General features: G+C 47.3%; 1 protein-coding gene across 3 annotated transcripts in view; it reads right to left on the bottom strand.

The window, feature by feature from the left end:
* The window catches only part of SLC2A9 (solute carrier family 2 member 9), a 239,006-nt gene that overhangs the window by 148,125 nt on the left and 67,292 nt on the right, over positions 1–23,589 (bottom strand). For 2 of the 3 annotated variants that reach the window (XM_045019456.1, XM_045019457.1), the window contains exons 1-2: positions 16,829–17,196; positions 9,735–9,833 (exon numbers count right to left, since the gene is read on the bottom strand). In XM_045019456.1, coding sequence (XP_044875391.1) covers positions 9,735–9,833; positions 16,829–16,879 — 150 coding nt within the window. In that variant the 5' untranslated portion in view covers positions 16,880–17,196. Of the gene's footprint in view, positions 1–9,734; positions 9,834–16,828; positions 17,197–23,589 lie in introns of those variants that run through there. The other variant, XM_045019458.1, reaches the window with a different exon arrangement.

Raw genomic sequence — 23,589 nt, 5'->3', positions numbered from 1 at the left:
ATTAGATCATTCTCATCTGACCTCCTGTATAATGTACGCCATTAAATGTCACCCAGTTACCTGTGTATTGAGCCCAAAAACTTTTGTTAGGTTAAAGCGTATCTCCCACAAAGGCATCCAGACTTGATCTGGAGACATCAAGAGATGGAGAAAGTGCACTTTCAGCCCAAAAGGAACTTGAACCCACAATCTCTGTTTTAGGAGGCCAATGCCGTACTCATTAGGCTCATATGGACCTCATCACCATTGTATCTGACATAATCATTAGTGGATTCTATTCCCCCTGTGAGGTAGGATGGTATTAGTTTCCCCTCTGTAAAATGGAGATGAGGCAAAGGGTAGATTAGGTGATTGCCCAAGGTCATACTGGCAGTCAGTATCCAAGCCGGAAACTGAAGCCTGGGTCTTTTCCAACCTTGTTGAGTGTCTTAATGACAAGTCTATCATCCTCCCTTGAAGCCTGGCGTCAAGTTTTAGCCTGATAGACATGGAAGTGCCAAAGCTAGAACTTTTACATATAAATAGGATTATAATAGGAATCATAGAATATCAAGGTTGGAAGGGACCTCAAGAGGTCATCTAGTCCAACCCCCTGCTCAAAGCAGGACCAATCCCCAGACAGATTTTTACCCCAGTTCCCTAAATGGCCGCCTCAATAAACACTTAAATTTAGCAGAATTAACAGATGTCAACTGTTGCTCTTACAGGCAGGATGAAATTTCATAACAAACCTGCACAATTGAATTAGGGATATTTTGTTGATAAACATTCGAATTCTCTATATGAGTTGTGCTTCTATACACTGAGTGAAGGCTGAAATTAATATGAACCTATCAATTCATGCCCCTAATTCCTACGGATGTTTGGACTTGAGGGTCATGAATTCTGTGACTTTCCATTTTTTCCTGAGACACCTGTGATGCTTCTTCTTACTATTCTGAATCCCTGCTGAGGGGCAAAGAAAACCATATTTTCCTTCCAAGAAACGCAATGTGGGGAGGAGGAAGATGACAACAACCAACTGCTAACTTCCTGAGCTTCCTAAAGAGAAATAGAAGAGACCCAATTGTTCCTGCTCATGATACACCTGCAGTGGGAAAACAGATTTTCTGTCCTCTGTAGTTCTACAGTGTGAGTGAAAATATATTCTACTTCACCCTTGGTTACACCACCTCAAGAGATGCCAGCTGATCAAGATAGAACTGAAAGCATTCTGCATTAATAATGGGAGATGAGGCACAAATCCAGGATTGAATCAAAATTTGCCATGGCTTTTTTTTAAATATCCTGTTCCATGGCAAAATTAACAAAACATTAATAGCCCAAGAGATGCTAAATATCAGTATTTGATATTCATGTTATTGTAGCACCCAGATTTCAAACAGGATCAGGGCCCTACTGTGCTTGGCCCTGCACAAATGTAAAATAAAAATCACAGTTCCTACCCCCAAAGAACTGACATGAGAAACAAATTCATTGCAACCTAAGGAAAAAATAAAAAGCTACAAAAGTTTGCAATTGCTGGTCACATGCTGGTCAACAATAAGGCAACACCAATTCCTCCCCGCCCCCGTCCACCTCATCTGTTTGACTTAATGCTAAAGTCAAGATCTATTTGTCACTTGTATAACTGAGTTATAACATTTCCCCTTCTAATCTAAAGTCAAACTTTGAAAGCTGCTTTATGAATTAAGTTCAGAGATGTAGAATGAGGCAGGAAATTTCTCATTTAATAGCAAAAGTGTCTATTATTTCGTGTGTTATGTAGCCACAGTCAAAATAATAATCACTTTACCACTTTGCTAAATGAGCAAGGACTATCTAGAGATAAGCACTCAAGCATTTAAGCTAGTTCTATAGGAATCAGCTACTGTACCATTCGAGTACAGCTGCATTTTGTGTTATTTGAATCATATGCCTAGTGTTTTAGCACCTTACAAAAAGGTTAAAAAAAAGAGAGAGAGAGATTAGGCATGCTCCTATATTGAAATATGCTGTTTCCAGACAAGTGGGGTTGGTGAATTTTATGGACTGCTATTGCTGATGTAATTTGGGGGCTGGGAAGAGTTGTAAACCACACAATTGGGTAGAGGAGTTGTGTGAAACTTGTTAATAAGCATCACATCACTTTAAAGAAATGTGATGCTTGAGGATACGAAAATAGTTTGGCTTGCATTGCAAAGACCCTTCCTGAAAAAATACAGGTCCTGGGGCCTGTGTGTGACAAGAGCTGTTACCATCAGTAAATGGAAATGGGGGAGAAGGTGTCACTGAGAACTCAGAAGACTGAGAACAAAGAATTCAGATCAGCTCTTGCCAGTGACTAGCAAGGAAAGAGACTAGGAGGTATATAATAAAATGCAAAGTAACCTGAAATTGTACTTGTGCCATAGTTTAGGCCTGTTCAATTTTGGAAATATCATGTAACTTAGTAAAACCAAAGTTAGTGGAGAACTCTGAGACTGAACTAAGACCAACTAAACCTATGATCTAGTTTTAAGTTTGCCACAGCGCAAAGTATTTTCCACCACCTCAGAGAGAAGTAAAAACCACATGAGTAAATATTGATCATGGATTAAATAATGTTATGATAGAGTGGGTGGGAGCAGCCAACTGTAAAGAATGTTCAAAGTGATGATTTATATGGCAGGTAAGGTACTCAAACGCACCGCCTTTCTCAGCTCAAACATTCCAATCATTTTGTCTAACAAAAAAGTTTTCAGAGGGCAGGGAGCAGGGGGTTGAATAGGGGTGGGGTTCCGGGGGCGGTCAGGGAGAAGGGATGGTTGGATGGGGCAGGGTTCCCGGCGGGGGGGAGGGGGAGTCAGGAAGGAGAGGAGGGGTTGGATGGGGTGGCGTGGGGCAGTCAGGGGCGGGGGTTCCGAGGGTGGTCAGGGAGAAGGGGGGTGGATGGAGCAGGGGCCCCAGGGGAGCAGTCAGGAATGAGAGGAGGTATTGGATTGGGCAGCAGGGGGCAGTCAGGGGTGGGGGTTCCGGGGGCAGTCAGGGGACAGGGAGAAGGGAGGATGGATGGGGTAGGGGTCCTGGGGGGGGGGCCAGCCAGGAAGGAGGGGGTGTTGGATGGTGTGGCAGATGGGGTGGCAGGGGGAAGTTAGGGGCGGGGGCCTGGGGGGTGGTCAGGGGCAGAACAAAGGGGGGGGGATGGGGCAGGGGTTCCAGGGGCAATAAGCAGGGGGGGTCGGATAGGGGTCGGGGGCTGGGCCACGCCTGGCTGTTTGGGGAGGCACAGCCTCCCCTAACCGGCCCTCCATACAATTTCTGAAACCCGATGCAGCCCTCAGGCCAAAAAGTTTGCCCGCCCCTGGGTTAACACCACCACCCACATTCTGCTGCACTTCATTCCGGCTCCCAGAGAACGGCTGCCATCTTCCTGTGCGGAGGAGCCTTTATGAAGAATTTTTCCCTGGCTCCAGGACCATAAGCAAGTGGCATAAACCAACATGTAACCACTGATTTTAGTTTATTGTTCATTTATTATGTGATGTTATGATTAACTAAGATATTATGTCATATATAATCATCGTATGCTAAACAGAGTTAAATTGTAGGATTATAGAAGTATAAGATTAATCAGTAGTTAGGGGGGATAATTCTGTATTAGGTATCTGTTACGGCCTCGAAAGGCCTAAGGTACTCTGCAAGAACGAGACCGACTCCAACGCTGTGAGTAATTGGCTTTAATGAAGGATACCGTGACACACCCGCAACGGGGACTCCAAGCGTTGCCGTCACTGAGGCGGGGAACCCAGCGCCCTACAACTCCGCCTAGTTCAGAGTCCGAAAGCTAATACAAAACAGACTCATATTTATCTCACTAGCAGCACAGCAGCGCATACATAGTGAAGCAAAAGCTACCCGCCCTCTGGGACTGCCTCCCGTGGCCCACAGCCAGGGGCTTTCCACATAGCGGTCTCAACCGGTCATGCTTGGTTGAGGCTGGTGCGCCGTGACCTATAATAACCGGCGCTGAGAAAGCGAACTCAGGGAAATGCCTAGCTAGGCTGTAACAATATCTTCCGCAAATCCCTGCTCTCCTACAGTATCTAAGTAAGTAGGGCTGAAACGCAAGGCATACAGGCTAAGGCCTGTATGATTGCAGCTTAGCCATATTACGCCAGAGGCTTAAGAAATGCTTGACATAAGTAAATGACCAGTGAATGACCCTATACCACAAGCTAATCAGAAGCGACCCCTTCCAGCTCCATACCAGTATAACACAACTAGGAAGTGATTTCAAGCAAACTTTATGCAAATGAAGCATCATCAAGGTGAAACATGCATTGTAGGGCCAAAATGGGCAGTCAATTGAAAAATGTCATTAGTGACATCCGAGGACTCCCTGAAATACGACATTACTAAATTTACTTTAAATAAAATAATAGGCTACAAACAGAAGGGTGAAGAGTTCTTTCTCATAGAAGGTAAATGATCTAGCTATTAATTTTACAGGCCTTCCAGATCTTACAGTGATGGGTGTCAGAGTAGATGTTCCAAGTTATCATCTATAACTATGTCTACAGCAGTTCTAACTTTAATGATATAAGATGACACTATCAAATCTGGTTTATTGCAGGAAGAAAACAAACAACGTGTAGTAATAAAGGGCAGAGATTTTTCACTTCTACGACTGAGGTCAAAGAGCACTGCTATATTGGCATCCAAGAGACATCACTCAAAAGCGCAATCTGTGCACTGAATGAAAAGAAGTCCAGAAGAAGGCGAGTCTTTGATTTACACCCAGCCAAACTGTTAATCTCAAACTTTCCCAATTCTTTTTGGAGAGAGTGCTGTCATTGCCACTGGAGCGGAGTGGTCACCCCACTCCTGCCCGGAAGGTTAAAAAGAGCCCTGAAGAGGGCTGTGGCTGGGGAAAGGCTGATGGGAAAGCAGCCTCAGCCAGGTACCTAGACTGGAGCAGGGCTGGGGAAAAGCCAGAGGAGCTGGGGAGCTCTGGCCTCGAAAACCCCCAGGCTGCAGGCCTTGCTAAATGCCGGAGAAGGCACTGGAGTTGCAGAGGGGCAGCCAAAGGGCAGGCAGAGGCAGCAGGTCCAGACCCTCCTTGCTGATGATGAGTGGCAATTATACTCCAGTCCGCCCCAGTGAGCGGGGGCTAGACGGTGACTGGCAGTAGCCCAAGACTGAGGCGAGGTGGGGATAGGGGGTTGGGAGTTCCCTGGGGAGGGGAGACCCAGCGAGACTGTGGGGTACTGCAGGGGGCAGAACCCTGAGAGAAGGGGCACCGGGGTCTGGGAGAGACACCGGGGCCAGCGGCAAGGCGAGACACTGGCATGCAGAGGGTGCTCTGGAGGGTGCTCCGGAGCCTGGCAAGCTAATTCCCTGGACAACCAGCAGAAGGTGTTGCCGGGTGAGTCATCGCCCCACTACAGCCAAATATAGGACTGAGCACATGTACAGAGGACTAAGAGGGCCCAAGGAGATCCCTTATTGTCCTGTGTGGATTACCCACATAGTCATTGTGCAGGACTAAGAACAGCTGTTGTTAGGCTGCTACTCCTCTCCGATGACAGCGAGTGGGCAAGCCCCAGTTCCAGTGCACCAGCCAGTCCAGCTGAGTCGGCATGGCGGAGGAAGTCAGCTGCGCCAGCAGAATGACGAGTGCATTTTATTTCCCTCTTGCAGCAAGGTGGAAGCCAGGCTGATGCATTTCCAGTGGGATTACTTGTATTGCTGCTTGTTAGCATGAGTGAGACTAGCATGAGTAAGATTGCCCTGGGGTGGGGGAGTCCTCCTGTTTGATGAGATAGAAAATTGTATTTGTATATTCTCTTTGAAGGTTGTCCTGGGAAGACCTGATAGACAGTTGTTTTGAATCAGCTTTGGACTGACTTCCCACATATGGTTCCATGAGAACATAAGAACAGCCATTCTGGGGGGTCAGACCAAAAGTCCACCTAGCCCAGTATCCTGACTTCCGACAGTGGCCAATGCCAGGTGCCCCAGAAGGAATGAACAGAAAAGGTAATCATCAAGTGATCCATCCCCTGTCGCCCGTTCCCAGCTTCTGGCAAGCAGAGGCTAGGGACACCATCTCTGTCCATCCTGGCTAATAGCAAATGATGGACATAACCTCCATGAACTTATCTAGTTCTTTTTTAAACCCTGTCATAGTCTTGGCCTTCACAACATCCTCTGGCAAGGGGTTCCACAGGTTGACTGTGCATGGTGTGAAAAAATATTTCCTTTGTTTGTTTTAAACCTGCTGCCTATTAATTTCATTTGATGACCCCTAGATCTCCTGTTATGAGAAGACATATGATCTGTATAGATACAATGTCCTAAGTATCCACTTTTTATCAACAGTTATATTGTTCAGGTTTTTATTACCTGCTATCTCCCCATACAGTACCTCCTTTCTTCAGTTTTATCTGAATGAGGGGCCTGATCCTGCATAATGATGGGCACCTCTTGTGACATGCTGGACATCAATGAGACTTTCACTGAAATGAACAGGAGCTGAGGGTGCTCAGTACATCACAGCAAGGGCTCAGCAGTATACAGAGTCAGGCTGCAAACACCCAAGTTTACTGACTCAGCACCTCACTTTGTTAGCTTGCCAAGTGTATGTACAGAACTCGTAAGATCTACAGCCCTAAGGTGCTAATTATTAACAAGAACAAGAACATCTAATTCATTCAGGGCCCCTTACTCACACTAAGCAGTACCTGACCCCACAGGGAGTCCCGGTTAGAGCTGGCTGAAACTTGGGAACTAGATATTCAGAACATTTTGGAAACACTGACACATTCACTGGGGACCCATGAAGGGCCGTAGGTGTTGCAATGCTGAGTGTCAGGCACGGCACCTAACTTTTAGATGCCTACAAAATCCAGGAACACTATGATCCACAAAGCCAAGTTACACATCTAGGTTCCCTATGCAATGAATGAAGAGAGAGAGGCATCTAAGAATGCAATGCACAGAAGCCAGCACGCTAGGTGGCTAGGAGATGCCTAAGCTAGCTAATAGGAGGTGCCAGTGCCAGAGGTGTATGCTAAGCCCTATCACTCTCTCAGAGATGGGCGCCGAAATCCAGCTTGCAGGAAGGCCATCCAGTTCTGCTGGCGATCCACAAATGGGTACCCGGTACCTGGAGTCAGGTGGCTTAGGCCTCTAAGGAGTTTCTTGCTGGAATGAGTTGAGTGCCTGCTTCACACCACACAAAGGAGCTGGTGCCCAACTTATGACTTTTAGCTCAGTGGTTAGAGCAATCACCTAGGCTGTGAGAGACCAGAGTTCAATTCCCCCTTCTCTGACAAAGGGCAAGAAAGATTTTGAATAGGAGCCTTCCACCCTTCAGAGAGTGCTCTAACCTCTAAACTATGGAATATTCTCCCTCAATCTATTCTACTGAAGCTGTTGCACTATAGATAACTAATGAAAGAGTGATTGGAGCAGGGGGAGTGGACCCTGAGTCTCCTGACTCCAAGGTGGGTTCCCTAACCACTGGACTACAGTCATTCCAATCCTCTCCTGCTCTCTGGCCCAACAGCTCTTCAAGTATTTATCCACAGTGGAACAGCTTCAACAGGAGAGACTGAAGTAACTTCACAACTGCATATCCCATAACCCAGTGGTTAGAACACTCTCCTGAGAGGTGTGGGAGACCCCTATTCAAATTCTGTCTCCCCCTCTGCTAAGTGGGGGGGGGGGGGGGAATTCAATCTAGGTCTCCCATATCTTTATAAGGAGGGCACCACCTCCTATGGCTGGATTCTGAATGGGACTCAATCCAGTAGGTGTGCTAATAGGGCAACTACCATACTGGGCCCTGCACATGGCTTATGTGGCTGAATGCGTTTTCCCCTGGTTTGTGAATCGCTCTGGGCCTTAGGCAGGAAATAGGCATCCAGACACCTAGAGGGAGGCAGCATGTGAATGCCCAGAGGCAGAAATGTATGTACTGGGGGAACTTTTAACTAGAAAAAAAAATTAAGTGCCAAGTGAGTTTAGACACCTACACAGTTCAGTGTGAGTTTTGTGGATCACAATGGAACCAAAGGGACTTAGGTGCCTTAAGTACTTTTGTGGATCCCACCCACGGTGTTTCCTAAACTAATTATGCTCTCCAGACCCCAGTGGGGGCTGGACAGGGAACTAGCTGGCTCAGGGATCTGGAAGCCTTGTTATCCCCGACCCAGGGTAGTCTGCATAGTCAGGCTGCCCTGGAGCAGCAGACCCTGGGAGCCCTGAAAGCTGCAGCGTGAGGTTCTGTTTCCATTGGAAAATTTGCAACCAGTTCCCGCCGGCACAGCACGGAAAAAAAAAAAAAAAAAAGCACGGAGTCCAGCCAGCAGAGAGAGGGGAAAAAAAAGAAAGAAAAAAAACGGAGTCCCGCAGGATGAGAGAGAGAGAAAAAACAAACAAACAAAAAACAAAGTCCTGGAGTCCTGCCAGCAGAGGGAGAAAAAAAAAAGGAAAAGCGGAGTCTCGCCGGCGGAACAAAACAAACAAACAAAACAAGAGTGCGAAATATTGGGACAAATTGCGTCTCGACCAAACATCAGTAGGGATGCGGGCCTAAAAATCGGGACAGTCACGATTTTATCAGGACATCTGATCACCCTAGCCATGCCCGTAGATCGTAACTGATCAGACATGGTCTATCTAGTCCTCTCTCTGACAGGGGCCAGTACTTGCTGCTTCAGAGGAAGTTCCTAGAAGCTTTCCCACGGTGCAAGTTTCTTCCTAACCTTATGGGTTAATGATTTGCTTATGCTGTGAAGCATGAGGGTTTATATTCTTTAAGTTTATTACCCTATCCAGTAACAGAGGACATTCTCATTATACATGTAAATATCATATCCGCTGAATCTGATTAAGCTCTTGGGGTAAAAACCAGGCCCCACTGAATTAAGCAGAAAAACTTCCATTAATTCCAGTAAGACCAGGAACCACTGGTGTCAACGATCTCTTCTGGCAATGAATTCCACTGGTTAATTATAAATTATACAAAAGGTCTTTACAATTTGTCACTTTCAATTTCATTGACTATTCCCTTATTCTTATTTTGTGATAGAAAAAAAATAAGAGCACAGACCAATTAATGATGAGTGTACTTTAAACAAAGCATTTAAAACTTAATTTGTAATAGTATTTGGATAAAATTCCAAAAAATACTATAGATCATGTCATAATATTCCATCAGCAGAACTTGCTGTAATGGCAGTTGATAAATGGCCAACATAGCAGTTTCACTACATGGACCATAAACAAGGTACCAGTATGAAATGCAATAGAATAGCCCCAGTAGAAGGAAGAGCAAGAACAAATTCTATTATCCGACTGTGAGAACAGAATGCTCTACAATTCTTAAAAACAGAACAATGTGATCAAAAGTAGGTATATAATTAATAGCTGTGTATACTTAGTACTTAAAAGCGTGCTACTGGAATTATTTTACCACACAGAACAAACTCATATGAAATGAAATTACGCATTTCAAAACTCAAAAGGAACACTTAGTTTTCATGACAAACGTTTGAACGACACTGTGACTTCATGGGAGAAAGAAACAAACAAAAGATTACAAAAATCTAGTTATAGGGAACTTATGTAAGGCTTTTGTTATTATCTCTCTCTTCTCTCCCACTATACAAAAAGTCTTACAAACAAGTATTTCAAATAGTTTGTGTAATTTTTGGACAACATCACCCTCTACTGGAATTAGATTTTAAAAGCTTTCAGTCACTTACCACTGTTGGTGCATTCACTACAGAGAGATTGTAACCATAGAGAAATGAAGACCCAAAAGCTCCAGCTAAAGAGGCAATAATAAGGCTGCCAGACCAGTCCTGAAAAGAAAATAATTGAGGAATCATCAGTTTACTTTTTAAGATACATCTGTAATTATTAATGACAGTGTCTTGCAGACAATCAAGTAAATCCTCAAGACAAAGGGGAACGGCTTGGAAACATATTCTCTCTTGTAATTCAACCAAAATGAATGTTGATATGAAGTTGTCACATTTGTACATATATTTTTTAATCAGATTAATTCAAAAATCTTGCAATGTGCATGTTTTTACTGCACCTGTTATTTTACTATTTGCTGTGGAGGATGTTAAAAATTAAAAGCGCATTCAACAGAAACCTCGATCCCCTTGGGTGCTGATTGCAGAAATGCAGATTGGCTGCAGAACCTAACCCAGGTCCAGAAGAGAGTTTTATTCTTGAGTACAGAAAAAGTATAGCCTAGTGACTAAAAGAGTGGCCTGGGACTCAGGAGAGACTGCTGGCTGACAGTAACCTGAAAATGGGGATAATGATACTGAGCTCGCTTGTGAGGGCTGGCGATCTACTGATGAAAAAACGCTATATAAGAGCTAGGTATTATTACTGCACTTACAATACTTTCCTTTAGTCCTGAAGACTTTTCCCTGTGGCTACATACAGATAAGAGTAGTTTCCGATTATATCAAGTACTTCATAATATGAGATCCCATATCAAGAAGCAAGCTGCTACAGAAGACAGACCACAATCAAAGGTAACCTCTTCAGAAATATACAGCTAATGCAGTTATCCAAGGCACTGGAATATACTTGTCTAATCTTAATGTGACAAGCCCTTGAGTAGGCTTTCCTTAAGCAAAGGGAAAAAAGATTGTTCTAGAATATGCAAATTATGTCATGAAATCACATTGCTGTCCCTAAAATATGGGTTATGCTGTTAGTGCTATCTCCTAAAACAACGTAGAGAATCCTACAGAATATTACAGGTATTTCAGGTTTTAGTTAATTTTCTCTTTAAACTTTATAAATTCTCAGCTTCATCCAGACTTCTGCTCCAAAGTGTATTAAAAACAAATGCCTTCCACATTCTAGATTATAGGTAAGGTCCTACTTCATTCACAATATTGTGGATTCCACAATATAAGGCTTCAACAGCAATTTTGTTTTAAATTAGCTTACTTTGCAAAGTCCACAATTGTGTATACATTTTGAGGTTTACACCACACACTTTTTCCCCCATTACCACATGAAATGATCTTGGAGAATTTTGTGCAGGCCCATAACCAGGGTGGGGATGTTATGCTATACAAAGCACACGGGATCTTTATAGGGGAGAAGGCAATAATGCCGCATTTATTGAGAATACAACAATTAGCATATGCTTTTCAATAACGCACACACACTCACACCATGCACAGTCTCGCCAGTTGATGTTTATAGTTACCAGTCCGGAGTCTGGATCAATCTAGTGGCCAGCCAGATTGCTCGCAGAGGGGAGCAGGGCTCTGTCGGTTGCGATCCAATGCTCCTGGAGTGTATCAAGATGAACCCAAAGCCTCATGGCAGAGCACCCTGTTCTTATAGTCTTTCTTCTCTGTTGAAGTCTATGGATTTTGCTGTGTCAGTTTGTGACCAGGTTACTTCTTAATTGCTGTATCTTTTGCTGTAAACATTCCAATACACCTCCGAGGGTCGTCCTGTCCTTTGTTTAGATTTAAGCAATTGCCCTTAGGGGTGCCAGCCTTCACTGCAGGGTCATCAATCTGCCCTTCATTATGGATGTGCGTTGATGATTCTCTGATGTCCTTTAAGTCTCTTCACTCCTTCTTCCTTGACCACCTGGCTATAACAATGGCCTTCACACCTTATCTTTTCCTGATGCATAAGTTCCTCATTCACACAAACAGTCTTTTACAGTTAAAGGTATACAGCAGTTTTTATGTTGAGCAAGAAAAGGCATTGTAAATTAAGCCTTCCTAAATCTTATAATCAAAACAATGTACATTGGGGCTCAGGCCTTCAATGTTCCTCTAATTTCCTTAACATAGACACAGTACAAGATCCTGTCTCTTACTTTCTAAACCTTAAAACAAAGAAATGTATATTTAACTAGAGTGCCTAATTTGTAATACATATAGGAAACCACAGTAGACATTATAACTTATCCTAAAACAAAAGGGTGACCATAACCAGTCATAAGGATTGTTCTGGTCTTTCATTCCTTTCTGCTATTCAAAAAGGGTGGCTGGCAAGATGAAATCCAATCATACATTAATTCTCATAGTACAATTACAAAATCCTGCTCCTACATGGTGAGCAAGGGAGCCACCCAGAGCACAAAACCAGTGAGGAAGGGGGGGGGGGAGGGGAGAAACGGTAGGGGAGTAGAGTCCTGCAGCAGACATGGTATTGCCACCCTTAGTTCTGTGCTGCTGCTGGCAGTGGTGCTGCCTTCAGAGCTGGGAGCCCAGCCAGCAATCACTGCTCTCTGGCCGCTCAGCCCTGAAGGCGGCGCTGCCGCCAGCAGCAGCACAGAAGTAAGGGTGGCAATACTATACCCGCTGCAAGGCTCTACCCCCCTACCAGTTTTTGTCATTTCACCCCCCAACACGGCTTTCTGGCCTGGGCAGCTACCCACTCATCCCATCCTGGTTACACCCCTATAGTTGCACCAAGTTGTCTGGTTATCAAAAAGTTCGCAGGCATAACATACCAGTTGAGTGTTTATATCATTCTAGCAAATTTTTCTTAAACAAATAGGTCTACTGTGGCTTTTCCAAATTTATGGCTATTGATAAAGGTCCACTAATACTTTTCCGCAACACAGCTGCAATTATTTGAAGATCATCCTGCGATTCATTATAGGTCATATTTGTATCGTATCCAAGATCAGCCCAGCAGTTACTATGAGACAGCCCAGGAACAGGGAATCTTCTGCTAGGGCTCCATCATTTCTAGTACCCACTGGATTTTGAAGATCTGAGACAAATATTCTAGTAGTTATTTGCTACAACCACTTGAAGTTAGCTGGACAGGTTTTTTTCCTACCGCGTCTCTGCCAGTAATTGCCAACTGGTGCCCCTCCTTTAAGTTTGTCTTTGCATTCACCACTTGTGTTAGCAATCTGCTGTTTCATATTTGCCATCTCAACAGCTGCACCGAGGGTAGGATCATTCTGCAGATGGAGTTTCTGCCAGGCTTAACAGTCTTGCATCCCAGTGAATATTTTGTATCTAGTGCATTCATCTTTCACTGTTCTCATAATCACAAGTCAAGACTGATACCACAAAAATGTCTGTTCCTCTCAGTTTCTGATTATGCCTGTGAAATCTGTCCATTTTATGGATAGTGGTAGGTCTGGGATTTAAATGTTCCTCCTATTTCCCCAACATTACCCATTTTGTTCTCTGTGTCAAAGATGACTAGAATGGAATGTGCGCTCAGCATGGGTACCAGAGCATAATCAGAGGAGCGACCCGTACCTCCCCTGAATCAAAGCGCTACAGAATTGTTCATGGAAATTCCTGCCCCGGTGGAAGAATCACTTTGGGATGCTGATCTGGATGACAGCTCATCTTTATTGGCCCTTGAATTTGTGGCATGCAGATACTGCATAAATTTGTCCTAAATGTTTACACTAATTGAAAGTCAATAGGTTTTAGTCTCCTAAATGCTTAAATCCTTTTGAAAATAGGACTTAGGAAATAAATCACACTGAGCTTAAACAGATGAGTCTGCCTCTGGAATGCAGATACAGGGTTAAAAAGTTCCTAAGGACAATTATCATAGTCTCTATTCCTCTCAGGAATGAATGGGTCTGTTAAAATGGAGCTGCTTTAGAAATAATCTGCTGGCTCCAGAGCATTTCCAGGAGATTATTAGGGACTTTATAGCGCCTCATCCTGGGAGTCATTGCTGCAACTGGTTAGTGGATCAGCATACAGTGTCTGTTGTCTACTGAAGCTGATAGAGTGGCTATTAAGCATTCTTTCCCTTTGCATTATCATGGCCAGGCATGGTTTACTAACAAACTGTGGGAGATTAATGTGTCCTGTCAAAGGTTGCAGCACCAGGGGACAATGTCTGCTGAGGTCAGTCACCTCCTGTATCTGAAGTCACAGAGAGCTCACAAACATGCTGTATTGGAGGGCCTGGAGTTAACTGCTTCTGTGCACTATGGTAAATTTCAGAGAATTACACAGCTTGTTAACCATTCTTCTCCCATTCAAGGCAGTGAGAATTGTGTGCAGGAATTCCTTGGTGGGAAACGTATCCCATTGTGTTTATGGCTTACTACAAGATGGTTTGTTCCGATCAGCCAATTTTCCAGAAGGGAACAATGGGAAAAAAATGTGTCATTCGGTTTTGATTAGAAGGGGTGATTTTAGAAATGCAGGCTCTTTACACCCATCATACCATGCTGCCACCCTTCATACCAGTCTTACTGCACCACTAGACCTGCTTCAAATATTGAGTTAAAGGCAGGCTAGAAGATAAGTAGCCAAGAAGCAATTAAAAGAACAGATCCAGCTGGGCATTCCCACATGATGGTCAGGAACAGGCACTCTAGGCATTCCAAAACTCAGTGAATGAATGAGGTTTGCAGCAAGAGACTAAATACATATGCCTATGGGGTTAAAAAGTGGAAGACCCAGAGTACAAGTCACAGAAATGCTGCCAGAAATACCCCTCTACCTCATCTTTTTACACTGTAACTGCCACTCCTGCACAGGGTTTATATGTCACTTTGTGTGCCATGCAACCTCTCTTTCAAGCATATTAACCACTATTGGAAGTTCCTCAACTCAAAATTGCTTGCTCTAGAGTTTTAAAGCAGCATGCTTCACTTTTGTTTGTGACCTGCCTCTCCAGTCCCACTAGTCCAGATTTACTCAAATTTCAGGAGAGCAAGACACATAAGAAAGCAGAATTAAGTAAGAGCTTTATCAGACAACTGCTTTGCAGAAACTTATTAATTCTGATGGGATCCTAAGCACTTTAAAAGTTCTTTCCCTTATTCATTACAAACACAGATGGATGATCACTGAGAAAGTAAACAGCATAACATTAACTACCACTCCTCACACACTCCTTTGCTTTACACTTTATACCATCAGTTTCGTTGCATCAGTCAGAGGTCATCGTTCAAGGCACAGTTGTGCCTGTTACCACACTGATGACTCTCCCTTAGGTGAAGTTATAAGAGTGAGTTCAGAACAAAGATCTCTGAACAATCCAGGTAACCGAATGTGCCCATTAATACCAAAGTTCTCAACAGCATGGCCTATGAGTCATATTGTCCCCTACATCTCTTAACAATATTTTTCCTCACAGCATGTCTCTCTTGTCCAGAAATTAACAGAAGATTTATCCACTAACGTGTGCAACTCTTAAATTCAGTCTTGTTTTGAATTGCAACATTTGCAGCCCTGTTGTTTAAAGCCCAATTCAAACTTTTAGTTGTACAGAGTTACAGTCCCTTTCTAAGATTACAATGAAATAGCAAGTGTAAAATGTAATATTTCACCAGTATCCAGGTGACTTAAAGAGATACTGTCTAGATTTTCAAATGTGACTATTATAGTGCCTAGAATTTTGAGTGCCCAACTTGAGACACCTGAAAGGGGCCCAATTTTAAAGAAGTGCTGAGCTATTCCAAAGTTGCAGGGCGAGAGGCCGAAGCGGAGTCGACGGGGGAGCGGCAGCCGTCAATCCCGCGCCACACGGATGCGAAGTAAGTCAATCTAAGATACATGGACTTCAGCTACACTATTCTCCTAGCTGAAATTGCGTATCAAGAGTCTTGGCTACACTCGAAACTCCAAAGCGCTCCTGCGGGAAGTGCGAGTGTGGTCGCGGCGCCAGCGCTGGGAGAGAGCTCTCCCAGCACTGCAGGTACTTCACCTCCCCGAGGGGATTAGCTTACAGCGCTGGGAGCCGCGCTCCTAGCGCTGGGGCACGGTTTACACTGGCGCTTTACAGCGCTGTAACTTGCTGCGCTCAGGAGGGTGTTTTTTCACACCCCTGAGCGAGAAAGTTGCAGCGCTGTAAAGCGCCAGTGTAGCCAAAGCCTTAGATCGGGGTACCCAACGCGGTGCCATTGCGGGTGCCATTGCGGGGGCATCTTAATGCGTCCGCGTCCTGGCCCCCGGGAGAGCACCCACCGAAATGCCGCAGTGGCATTTTGGCGGGGTCACCTCTCGATGACGACGCTTGTCACCGACAAGTGATGTCATCGAGAGGCATCGCTCCCGAATTTCGGCGGGGACGCCTTTCAGTGACGTCGCTTGTTGACGGCAAGCGACATCATCGAGAGGCGTCGCCGCCGAAATGCCGCTAAAATTCAGCAGCATTTCGGTGGGTGCTCCACCGCCGCAGTGGTCCTTCAGCTGGCACCCGCCTGCCAAAAAGGTTGGGGACCACTGCCTTAGATTGATCCCCTCACTGTAGTCCAGGCCTTTGTCTTGCACCTGTAAAGGTCATTCTCCTGCTCTTATCTACAGTAATGGTGACAGCAGTTCACTCCCTTCTCCCAGGGTAACTCTGGGTTCTACTCTGTGTGGTACTCTCCTAATGGTAGTATTTTTAGCTCAGTGGTCTCACAGCTGTGTACCAGACAGCCTCTCTCTACTAAAACAACAGCACCACAACTTTCCTAAGAGAGAAAGGACTAAGGTGGGTTTTTTGCTCCACTCTCACGGAGAGTGGAGATGTAGTTACCTGTGCTAGGTACCGTGCATCCCTACTCACTTGTTCCACTAAGCTGGAAGGGAAAAAAAATCCCTTTTTGTCCCTCTCTCTTTATTTTTTGTCTTTCTTTAATACACAAGAGACTTTGTTCCAGTTGCCCTCTGGTCATAGTACAATTTGCACGGGGTTGGCAGAGAAAGTCCATGAAAATCCTACCCCATTTCTGCTCTTTCCACTAAATTACTTAGTTGAGCCACAAAATTGAAATGCAAGGAAAAGCTCCTCTGGATGAGGCAGGATCATTGTCTCGTTTCATGCTCCCAGCCCAGCAAAAATTACCGTTTAGCAGCCACGTGGTGCTACTTACGGTTTTCTCTCTCCGACTGGTCCTTTGTATCAGGGGCTCTACATTGGCCATTTCAGGGTGAGCTTGGGTCCCGTGGGGCCACCTTGGCCCAGTTGTCTGTCAGGAGGCTGGCCAGTCCGTGCGCCCCAGGGGCACGGCGCGCCGGTGGGGAAAGCCCCTGGCCCCAGGGGAGATGTGCAAACCCCGCACCGAGCTCTGCGCGCTTTCCACCGGGTTGCTCCACATTGAGAAACGGAGCGCGTTGTGTAACAGTGCAAACGCAACTCCCAGAGGCGAGCCGGACTCGCTCTGGTTTCATTTTCCAACCCCGGCCGAAATGATCGTTAGCAGCCACGTGGTGCTACTTGCGTTTTTCTCTCTACGGCTGGGGCTTGGTACTTTGCCTCTGGGACGTTCAACTGGCCGTTTTCGGGTGAGGTTTGGTCCCGTGGCGCCGCCCTAGCCCAGCTGCCTGTGAGGCGAGCCGGCCAGACCGTGCACACGGCGTGCCGGAGCAGCCCTGCAGACATCTTGGGTGTGGCTGCCCGGGGCCAGCGTCTCGCGGGGAGAGGAAACGCGGGGAGCCCGGGGGCCTGGCATGCTGCAATCCGGCGGCGGTGTGCACGTTAGGCGGCGGGGAGGAGCCCCCTGCGGGAGCCGGGGTGAGTTCAGTTCGCTGCAACCCCAGCGCACGTTTGCGGGGCTCCACCAGCACCGCGTCCCTGCGAACTGTGCTGCAGAGGTGGGTGTGAGTTGCGTTGCCGTTGTGTCAGGGTTGTGTCACGGGCGCGGGGATTCCCTGCGCCAGGGGAACAGCTGCAGGAGCGGATGTTGGGGACCTGCTAACTGGGGGCGTGACGCTCACGCTGATCTTCATGCCTTTTTTTTTTCTCTCCAACTACAGGTGACCAATATAGATAAAGTTCCCCGTGAAGGTGCATTTGAGTCGGGGACACGCTGGTGTCTTCCAGCGCCAGTGAGGATCCAGGAGCAGTTCAAGGGGAAATACAATACCTCAGTGAAATCAGCTCGTTCAGTTTTCGGCATTGTCCGGCTCTGCATTGCATAAAACAGTCTGATTGGGGTAGGCTGCAGAAGCAGTGCTTAACTTGCCCACTGAGCTGTACAGGTTGTTCTGAGTGAGAATGGCAGTTCCTGCAGTTGTCCTTTGTTATCCATACAGAAAAGGAACAGTGTTCTCACATGCCAAAACATAATCAGCTGTTCTGCCTTGAGTGCAGGGGACTGGACTAGATGGCTTCTGGAGGCCCCTTCCAGTTCTCTGATTCTATTTGACCTGCATTATGTGACTACACTCTGCAGTTGCCTCATTTCTATTGTCCCCAGAGTCACTGCAGTAATTACATAAGGTGAGGTACTGAATTGCTGCCTTGTTGAACATTACAAGCAATTTCACCTCTGAGAGACATATAAACCTTGATGTTTGGCACTTGCATGGTGGTCTGTAATTGTCGGAGGTCTTACTGAGGAATTACAGAGGTCAGATTTGTAGGGTGATATTGTAGCCGCAGGTGTTTCTCCTTCAGTAAAGTAGAAACTTGGTGCAGTTACTCTGTGGACCTTTAAGGATATATTTTAGCTGTTGTATTTTTTACTGGCATCACACTTTGAGATAGGAACATAGTGGACCTTGTTTATACAACAAAATTATTAAACTGTTGACAGATTTAAACTAGATACAGGGAAAGCTTTCTAACTATGAAAATAGTTAAGTACTGGAATTGGTTACCTAGGGAGATTGAGGTATCACTATCACTGAACGTTTTTAAGGTTAGACAAACATCTGTCAGGGATAAGGTGACCAGACAGCAACTGTGAAAAATTGGGACAAGGGGTGGAGGGTGTAATAGGAGCCTATATAAGAAAAAGACCCAAACATTGGATTGTCCGTATAAAATCGAGACATCTGGTGAGCCTACTCAGTGATGGTCCAGGTACACTTAATCCTGCCTCGGCATGGGGGGGATGGACTCGATGACTTCTTGAGTCCTACATTTCTGTGGTACACAACTACCGTGATTGCATGTGCATGTCGATTGACTGCATGTGCTTTTGGCTCAGTGATCATTTTAAACATGCTGGTATAACCATGAAATTGCATGTCTGTCTTTTTTAGTTCTTAAATATCAAGTCAGTATGTCCCTCTAGCAGGGATTTGCAGATTACAAGACTATACACATGTGAAGAAACTATCCTTATTGAACAATCAGCTTTGTTAGAAGTTTACAAGTGCTTTAGTTCAGGGCCGCCCAGAGGATTCCGGGGGCCCGGGGTCTTCGGCGGCAGGGGGGCCCTTCCATTCCTCGACCCGCCGCCGAAGTGCCCCGAAGACCCGCGGCGGGGGCCCCACCACCACCGAATTACCACCGAAGCGGGACCCGCCGCCGAAGCGCATCCCGGTCTTCGGCGGTAATTCGGCGGAGGGGGGCCCCACCGCGGGTCTTCGGGGCACTTCGGCGGCGGGTCTAGGAACGGAAGGGCGCCCCGACGCCGAATTACCGCCGAAGACCGGGCTGAACTTCGGCGGCGGGTCCCGCTCTGTCTTCGGCGGTAATTCGCCAGCGGGGGGTCCTTCCACCCCGGAGCGGAAGGACCCGCCGCCGGCGAAGACCGGGAGCGCCAGAAGCTCCTGCGCCCGGCCGCACAAGAGTTTGCCGGGCACCCCGGAGCGAGTGAGGGACCCCGCTCCAGGGGCCCCAAAAAACTCTGGTGGGGGCCCCCGTGGGGCTCGGGGCCTGGGGCAAATTGCCCCTCTTGTCCCCCCCTCTGGGCGGCCCTGCTTTAGTTAAAATTCAAACACTCCAGCCCATCTAAAGTGGCAATTAACTGCTTTGAAATTATATAATCTGATACTATTGTGCTGGTGCACCAGATTGTGTGAAGTACAGTCACTGTGGGTGCAATCCTGCTGTCCATACACCCTTCTTACTTGGGACAGGTGCCTGTTAGAATGCAGTGGGAGTTCTGCCCAACTAAGGCCCACAGGATTTCATCCAGTGCACTACATTTCCAGTTGGCAGGTCACCGAAAAAGTGACATGGAACAAGCTTCAGCTGTACCAAGAATTTTGAGATCTTAGCTGTGCTGCAATTAAATGTTTTCACAAGCCTTCTGGCAAACAGATGTGACACACCTACGTTAGTATTATATAACAGATAGTAGTTAGACACATGAGTGGGAAAAAACTCAAGTTAGAACTACTGCTTTTTTAATGTGTGCACCCTAAACCAGTGAATTATGAATTTGGAAGAATTTTATGTAAGTCACCTAGTCAACAATAATGTTCCCTTGGCAATAATGAAAAGTATGTTTTGGAACTGTTCCCAACCATGTGCACTTATTACTGCCATAAATCTGTACTGTTTCCACTTCTGACAAACTATACATCTGCAGTCTTTCATTTCATAACTAACAAAAATGCCCAGCTTCTTGTGGTAAAGTATTGTGAATGTGAAAGGAGCTATAATGTGGTAACTTTTGATGTGTCCTGGTTTCAGAACAATCCAAGAAGTGACTTGTGGGATTTGATTTTTCCATTGACATGTACTTTGTGTATTCATTGATATCTGAGAGCAAATGTCATTATAACATTTTACATTTGCTTTGTACGGGGGTGTGACGGGGCAGGGCAGCCCCGCACTGGTACAGCAGGGGTTAACCCTTCTTTACTAGCAGAGGAAGCCATGCCCAGGAAGTTCTGCTGGGCATGCTCCAACTGGCAGACCAGTATAAAAGCCTGCAGGTCTGCTCAGTCTGGGGTGGCCACCGGGGGAGAAGGACGCAGACCGTCAGCCCCTGCAGAGGGAGAGCCCAGGGGCTCGGACCGGGGCGCCAGCCGAGCCGGGGCCGACCCGGAGCCCCCGGGGAAGGACGCCGGCAGTGACGGACCTACGGGGGAGCCGCTCCCACAACGCAGACGTCCGGCCAGGCAGGGTAGGAAGTGACCCAGGGGCATTGTAGAGACTGACAGCCTTAAAGCTGCAGTACCGCTCGGCGTGTTGCGGACGGATCCCCGCCGAGCGGGAGGCAAGGAGAACTTGCCACAAACAGGGCCCTGGGTCGGGGCTCGGTGGAGAGGGAGGGCCCGAGTCCCCCTACCCCACCCCGTAATACCCCACCCCGAAGGGGGTATTTATGGACTCAGGCCGCTAGGCCGCGCTACCCAACCCCGAAGGGGGTGTGTAGGGACTCAGGCCGCTAGGCCGTGCTACCCCACCCCGAAGGGGGGGTTTGTGGACTCCGGCCGCTAGGCCGCGCTACCCCGCCCCGAAGGGGGCGCTTGTGGACTCCGGCCGCTAGGCCGCGCTACCCCGCCCCGAAGGGGGGGTTTATGGACTCCGGCCGCCAGGCCGCGCTACCCCACCCCGAAGTGGGGGTTTATGGACTCCGGCCGCCAGGCCGCGCTACCCCACCCCGAAGGGGTGTTTACGGACTCCGGCCACCAGGCCGCGCTACCCCGCCCCGAAGGGGGCGCTTATGGACTCCGGCCGCTAGGCCGCGCTACCTCACCCCGAAGGGGTGTGTATGAACTCCGGCCGCTAGGCCGTGCTACTTCGCCCCGAAGGGGGCGCTTGTGGACTCCGGCCGCTAGGCCGCACTACCCCGCCCCGAGAGGGGGGCGGTTACGGACTCGGGCCGCCAGGGCCGGCTCCAGGCACCAGCATTCCAAGCTGGTGCTTGGGGCGGCATTCTGCAAGGGGCGGCAGTCCCCCTTGTTTTGCCCCCAAGTAGCGCGCCGAATTGCCGCCGCGGGCAGGGGCGGGGGGGCGGTCCGTGTGCCCTTAGGGCGGCAGGCGCGTTTCCGCGGCAGCGCCAATTCGGCGGCAGCTTCTATGTTTAGATGTCCCCGGCGGCTTCAGCTAAACGTAGAAGCTGGCGCCGAATTTCCGCTGCTGCGGAAACGCGCCTGCCGCCCTAAGGGCACAGGGACTGCCGCACCCCCCCCCCCCCGCCAGGGCCCAAGGCGGCAATTCGGCGCGCTGCTTGGGGCGGCAAAAACTGTAGAGCCGGCCCTGCCGGCCGCTAGGCCGAGCTACTCCACCCCGGAGGGGGTGTCCATAGACTCTGGCCGCTAGGCCGTAATACGCCGGCCACCAGGGGCAGACCGAAGGACAAGCGAGTGGTGCAGCGCTAGGCCCCAACCCGCCCCTGCCACGAGGGGGCGCTGGGGCACCTGGCCCATCACAGGGGGTTAGCGATGATGCAAGATTCAAATCAGTGGAGAATCTGGCCTCTGGAGTAGGAGAATTCCTTTTTAGGATACAAAGAAGTAAGCAAACACGCTGATATGCTTTTCTGGTTCATTTTATTCACAAATGTTATATTCTTACTCGCAAAAGAAGCAGTGCTGGTGCAATCTGACACCCACCCACGCACCCCCTATATGTATTTCTCATTTCAACACTGCTTCCTCCTCCCAGCCAGACTCACTCCCCTCAACTTTGGAATGTGTGTGAGACAGGGGAATTTCCTGCAATATCCCTGAAAGACCTTATTGTATAAAGTTTATATATTATCATGAGCCAGGATTGTATGTTACCTCTCTGGGCGGGGGTGGGGAGATCCAGGTCTCACAACTGATGTGAGTTCAAAAAGACTATATTGAAAGTGTTCCAGACAAGTAGGGACTTCGGAGACAATAAGTGTTACATGAATTTCCTGGGGAATCCCTAGGTAGAGGTTAATGCAAATTACTCCATTCCAGTTATGAAAAAAAATGCAACCTTTTGAAGCTACTCTCTGAGGAGAGGGTTATTGTCCACTGATTCCCTGTAACAGAAGGCCAAGATCAAAGACCCGAACTGTAAAGAAACAACTGATGTTCCCTCTTTTGTTCTGGTTCTGGATCTAAGATGGATATGAACTTCTAACCAAAGAGAAAACCCAGCAGTGGGTTTTTAAGGACTAAAAAAATCTAGATCCCTTGGTTACAGTTGGGGGATGACCTGTGGTAAGCTTTTTAGCATGCATATAGGAATTCTGATTGTTCTAGAAAGTTTTCTATGTAGCACTTTTACTTTAAGAATAGAAGTGCTTGTGTAACCCACACACCTTCTGGGTGTGGTGTTCTGTCCCATCTAGTGACACCAAGACCACTTAGAGGGAGAGCAAATGAGTCTGCTCTACAGCCTTAGTTACAAGGCAGTTGGCTTTTAGCTCATGCAGTAGAAGCTAAGCTCCAGAGGTTCCAGGTTCGATTTCGCCTGCTGATGACCGGGGTCTGTCGGCATTACACTTGCTTAGAAGGAGCTGTGTGGTAACTTATAACTACGGGCAATACACTGGTCATAGCCTTTGGAGAGAAAGCAAAGCACAGACGCTGTCCTGTTTAAGCAGTGTGACATGGGTCTCCATGCAGGACAGGTTATGGCTGGGAACTGGAAACCTTTAAGTGGGTGCCCTTGGTGGACCACAAAGGGGGAAAAAGTAGTTTCAGGGCAACTGCACCTGTGACAGTGTGTATGATTTTTTGTACAAACCTTGCCTGGACACACTAAATGCTTTTGGCCTCTTATCATTCATAGAAGACCAGCAACCAAACAAAATACACTGCCATGCATCTTCATGTATGGCCATCAAATCATTCCCTTACACAACTCCCCAGCTTTCTTACTCACGGACAACTTAGCTTGCTCTCTTCTTGCTGTGAGAAAAGGGTTATGCAACATTTCTAGAAGGTTAACAAACAGGCTATGGCACAGCAAGGGGAGGAGCAAAACTGAGGGGTTTCCACAGGAAGGGTCCTATCAGCACCTCTCCTT

The sequence above is a fragment of the Mauremys mutica genome, chromosome 5, assembly GCF_020497125.1.
Source record: "Mauremys mutica isolate MM-2020 ecotype Southern chromosome 5, ASM2049712v1, whole genome shotgun sequence".
NCBI classification, from domain to species: domain Eukaryota; kingdom Metazoa; phylum Chordata; order Testudines; family Geoemydidae; genus Mauremys; species Mauremys mutica.
This window is presented reverse-complemented; position numbering and strand designations above follow the sequence as displayed.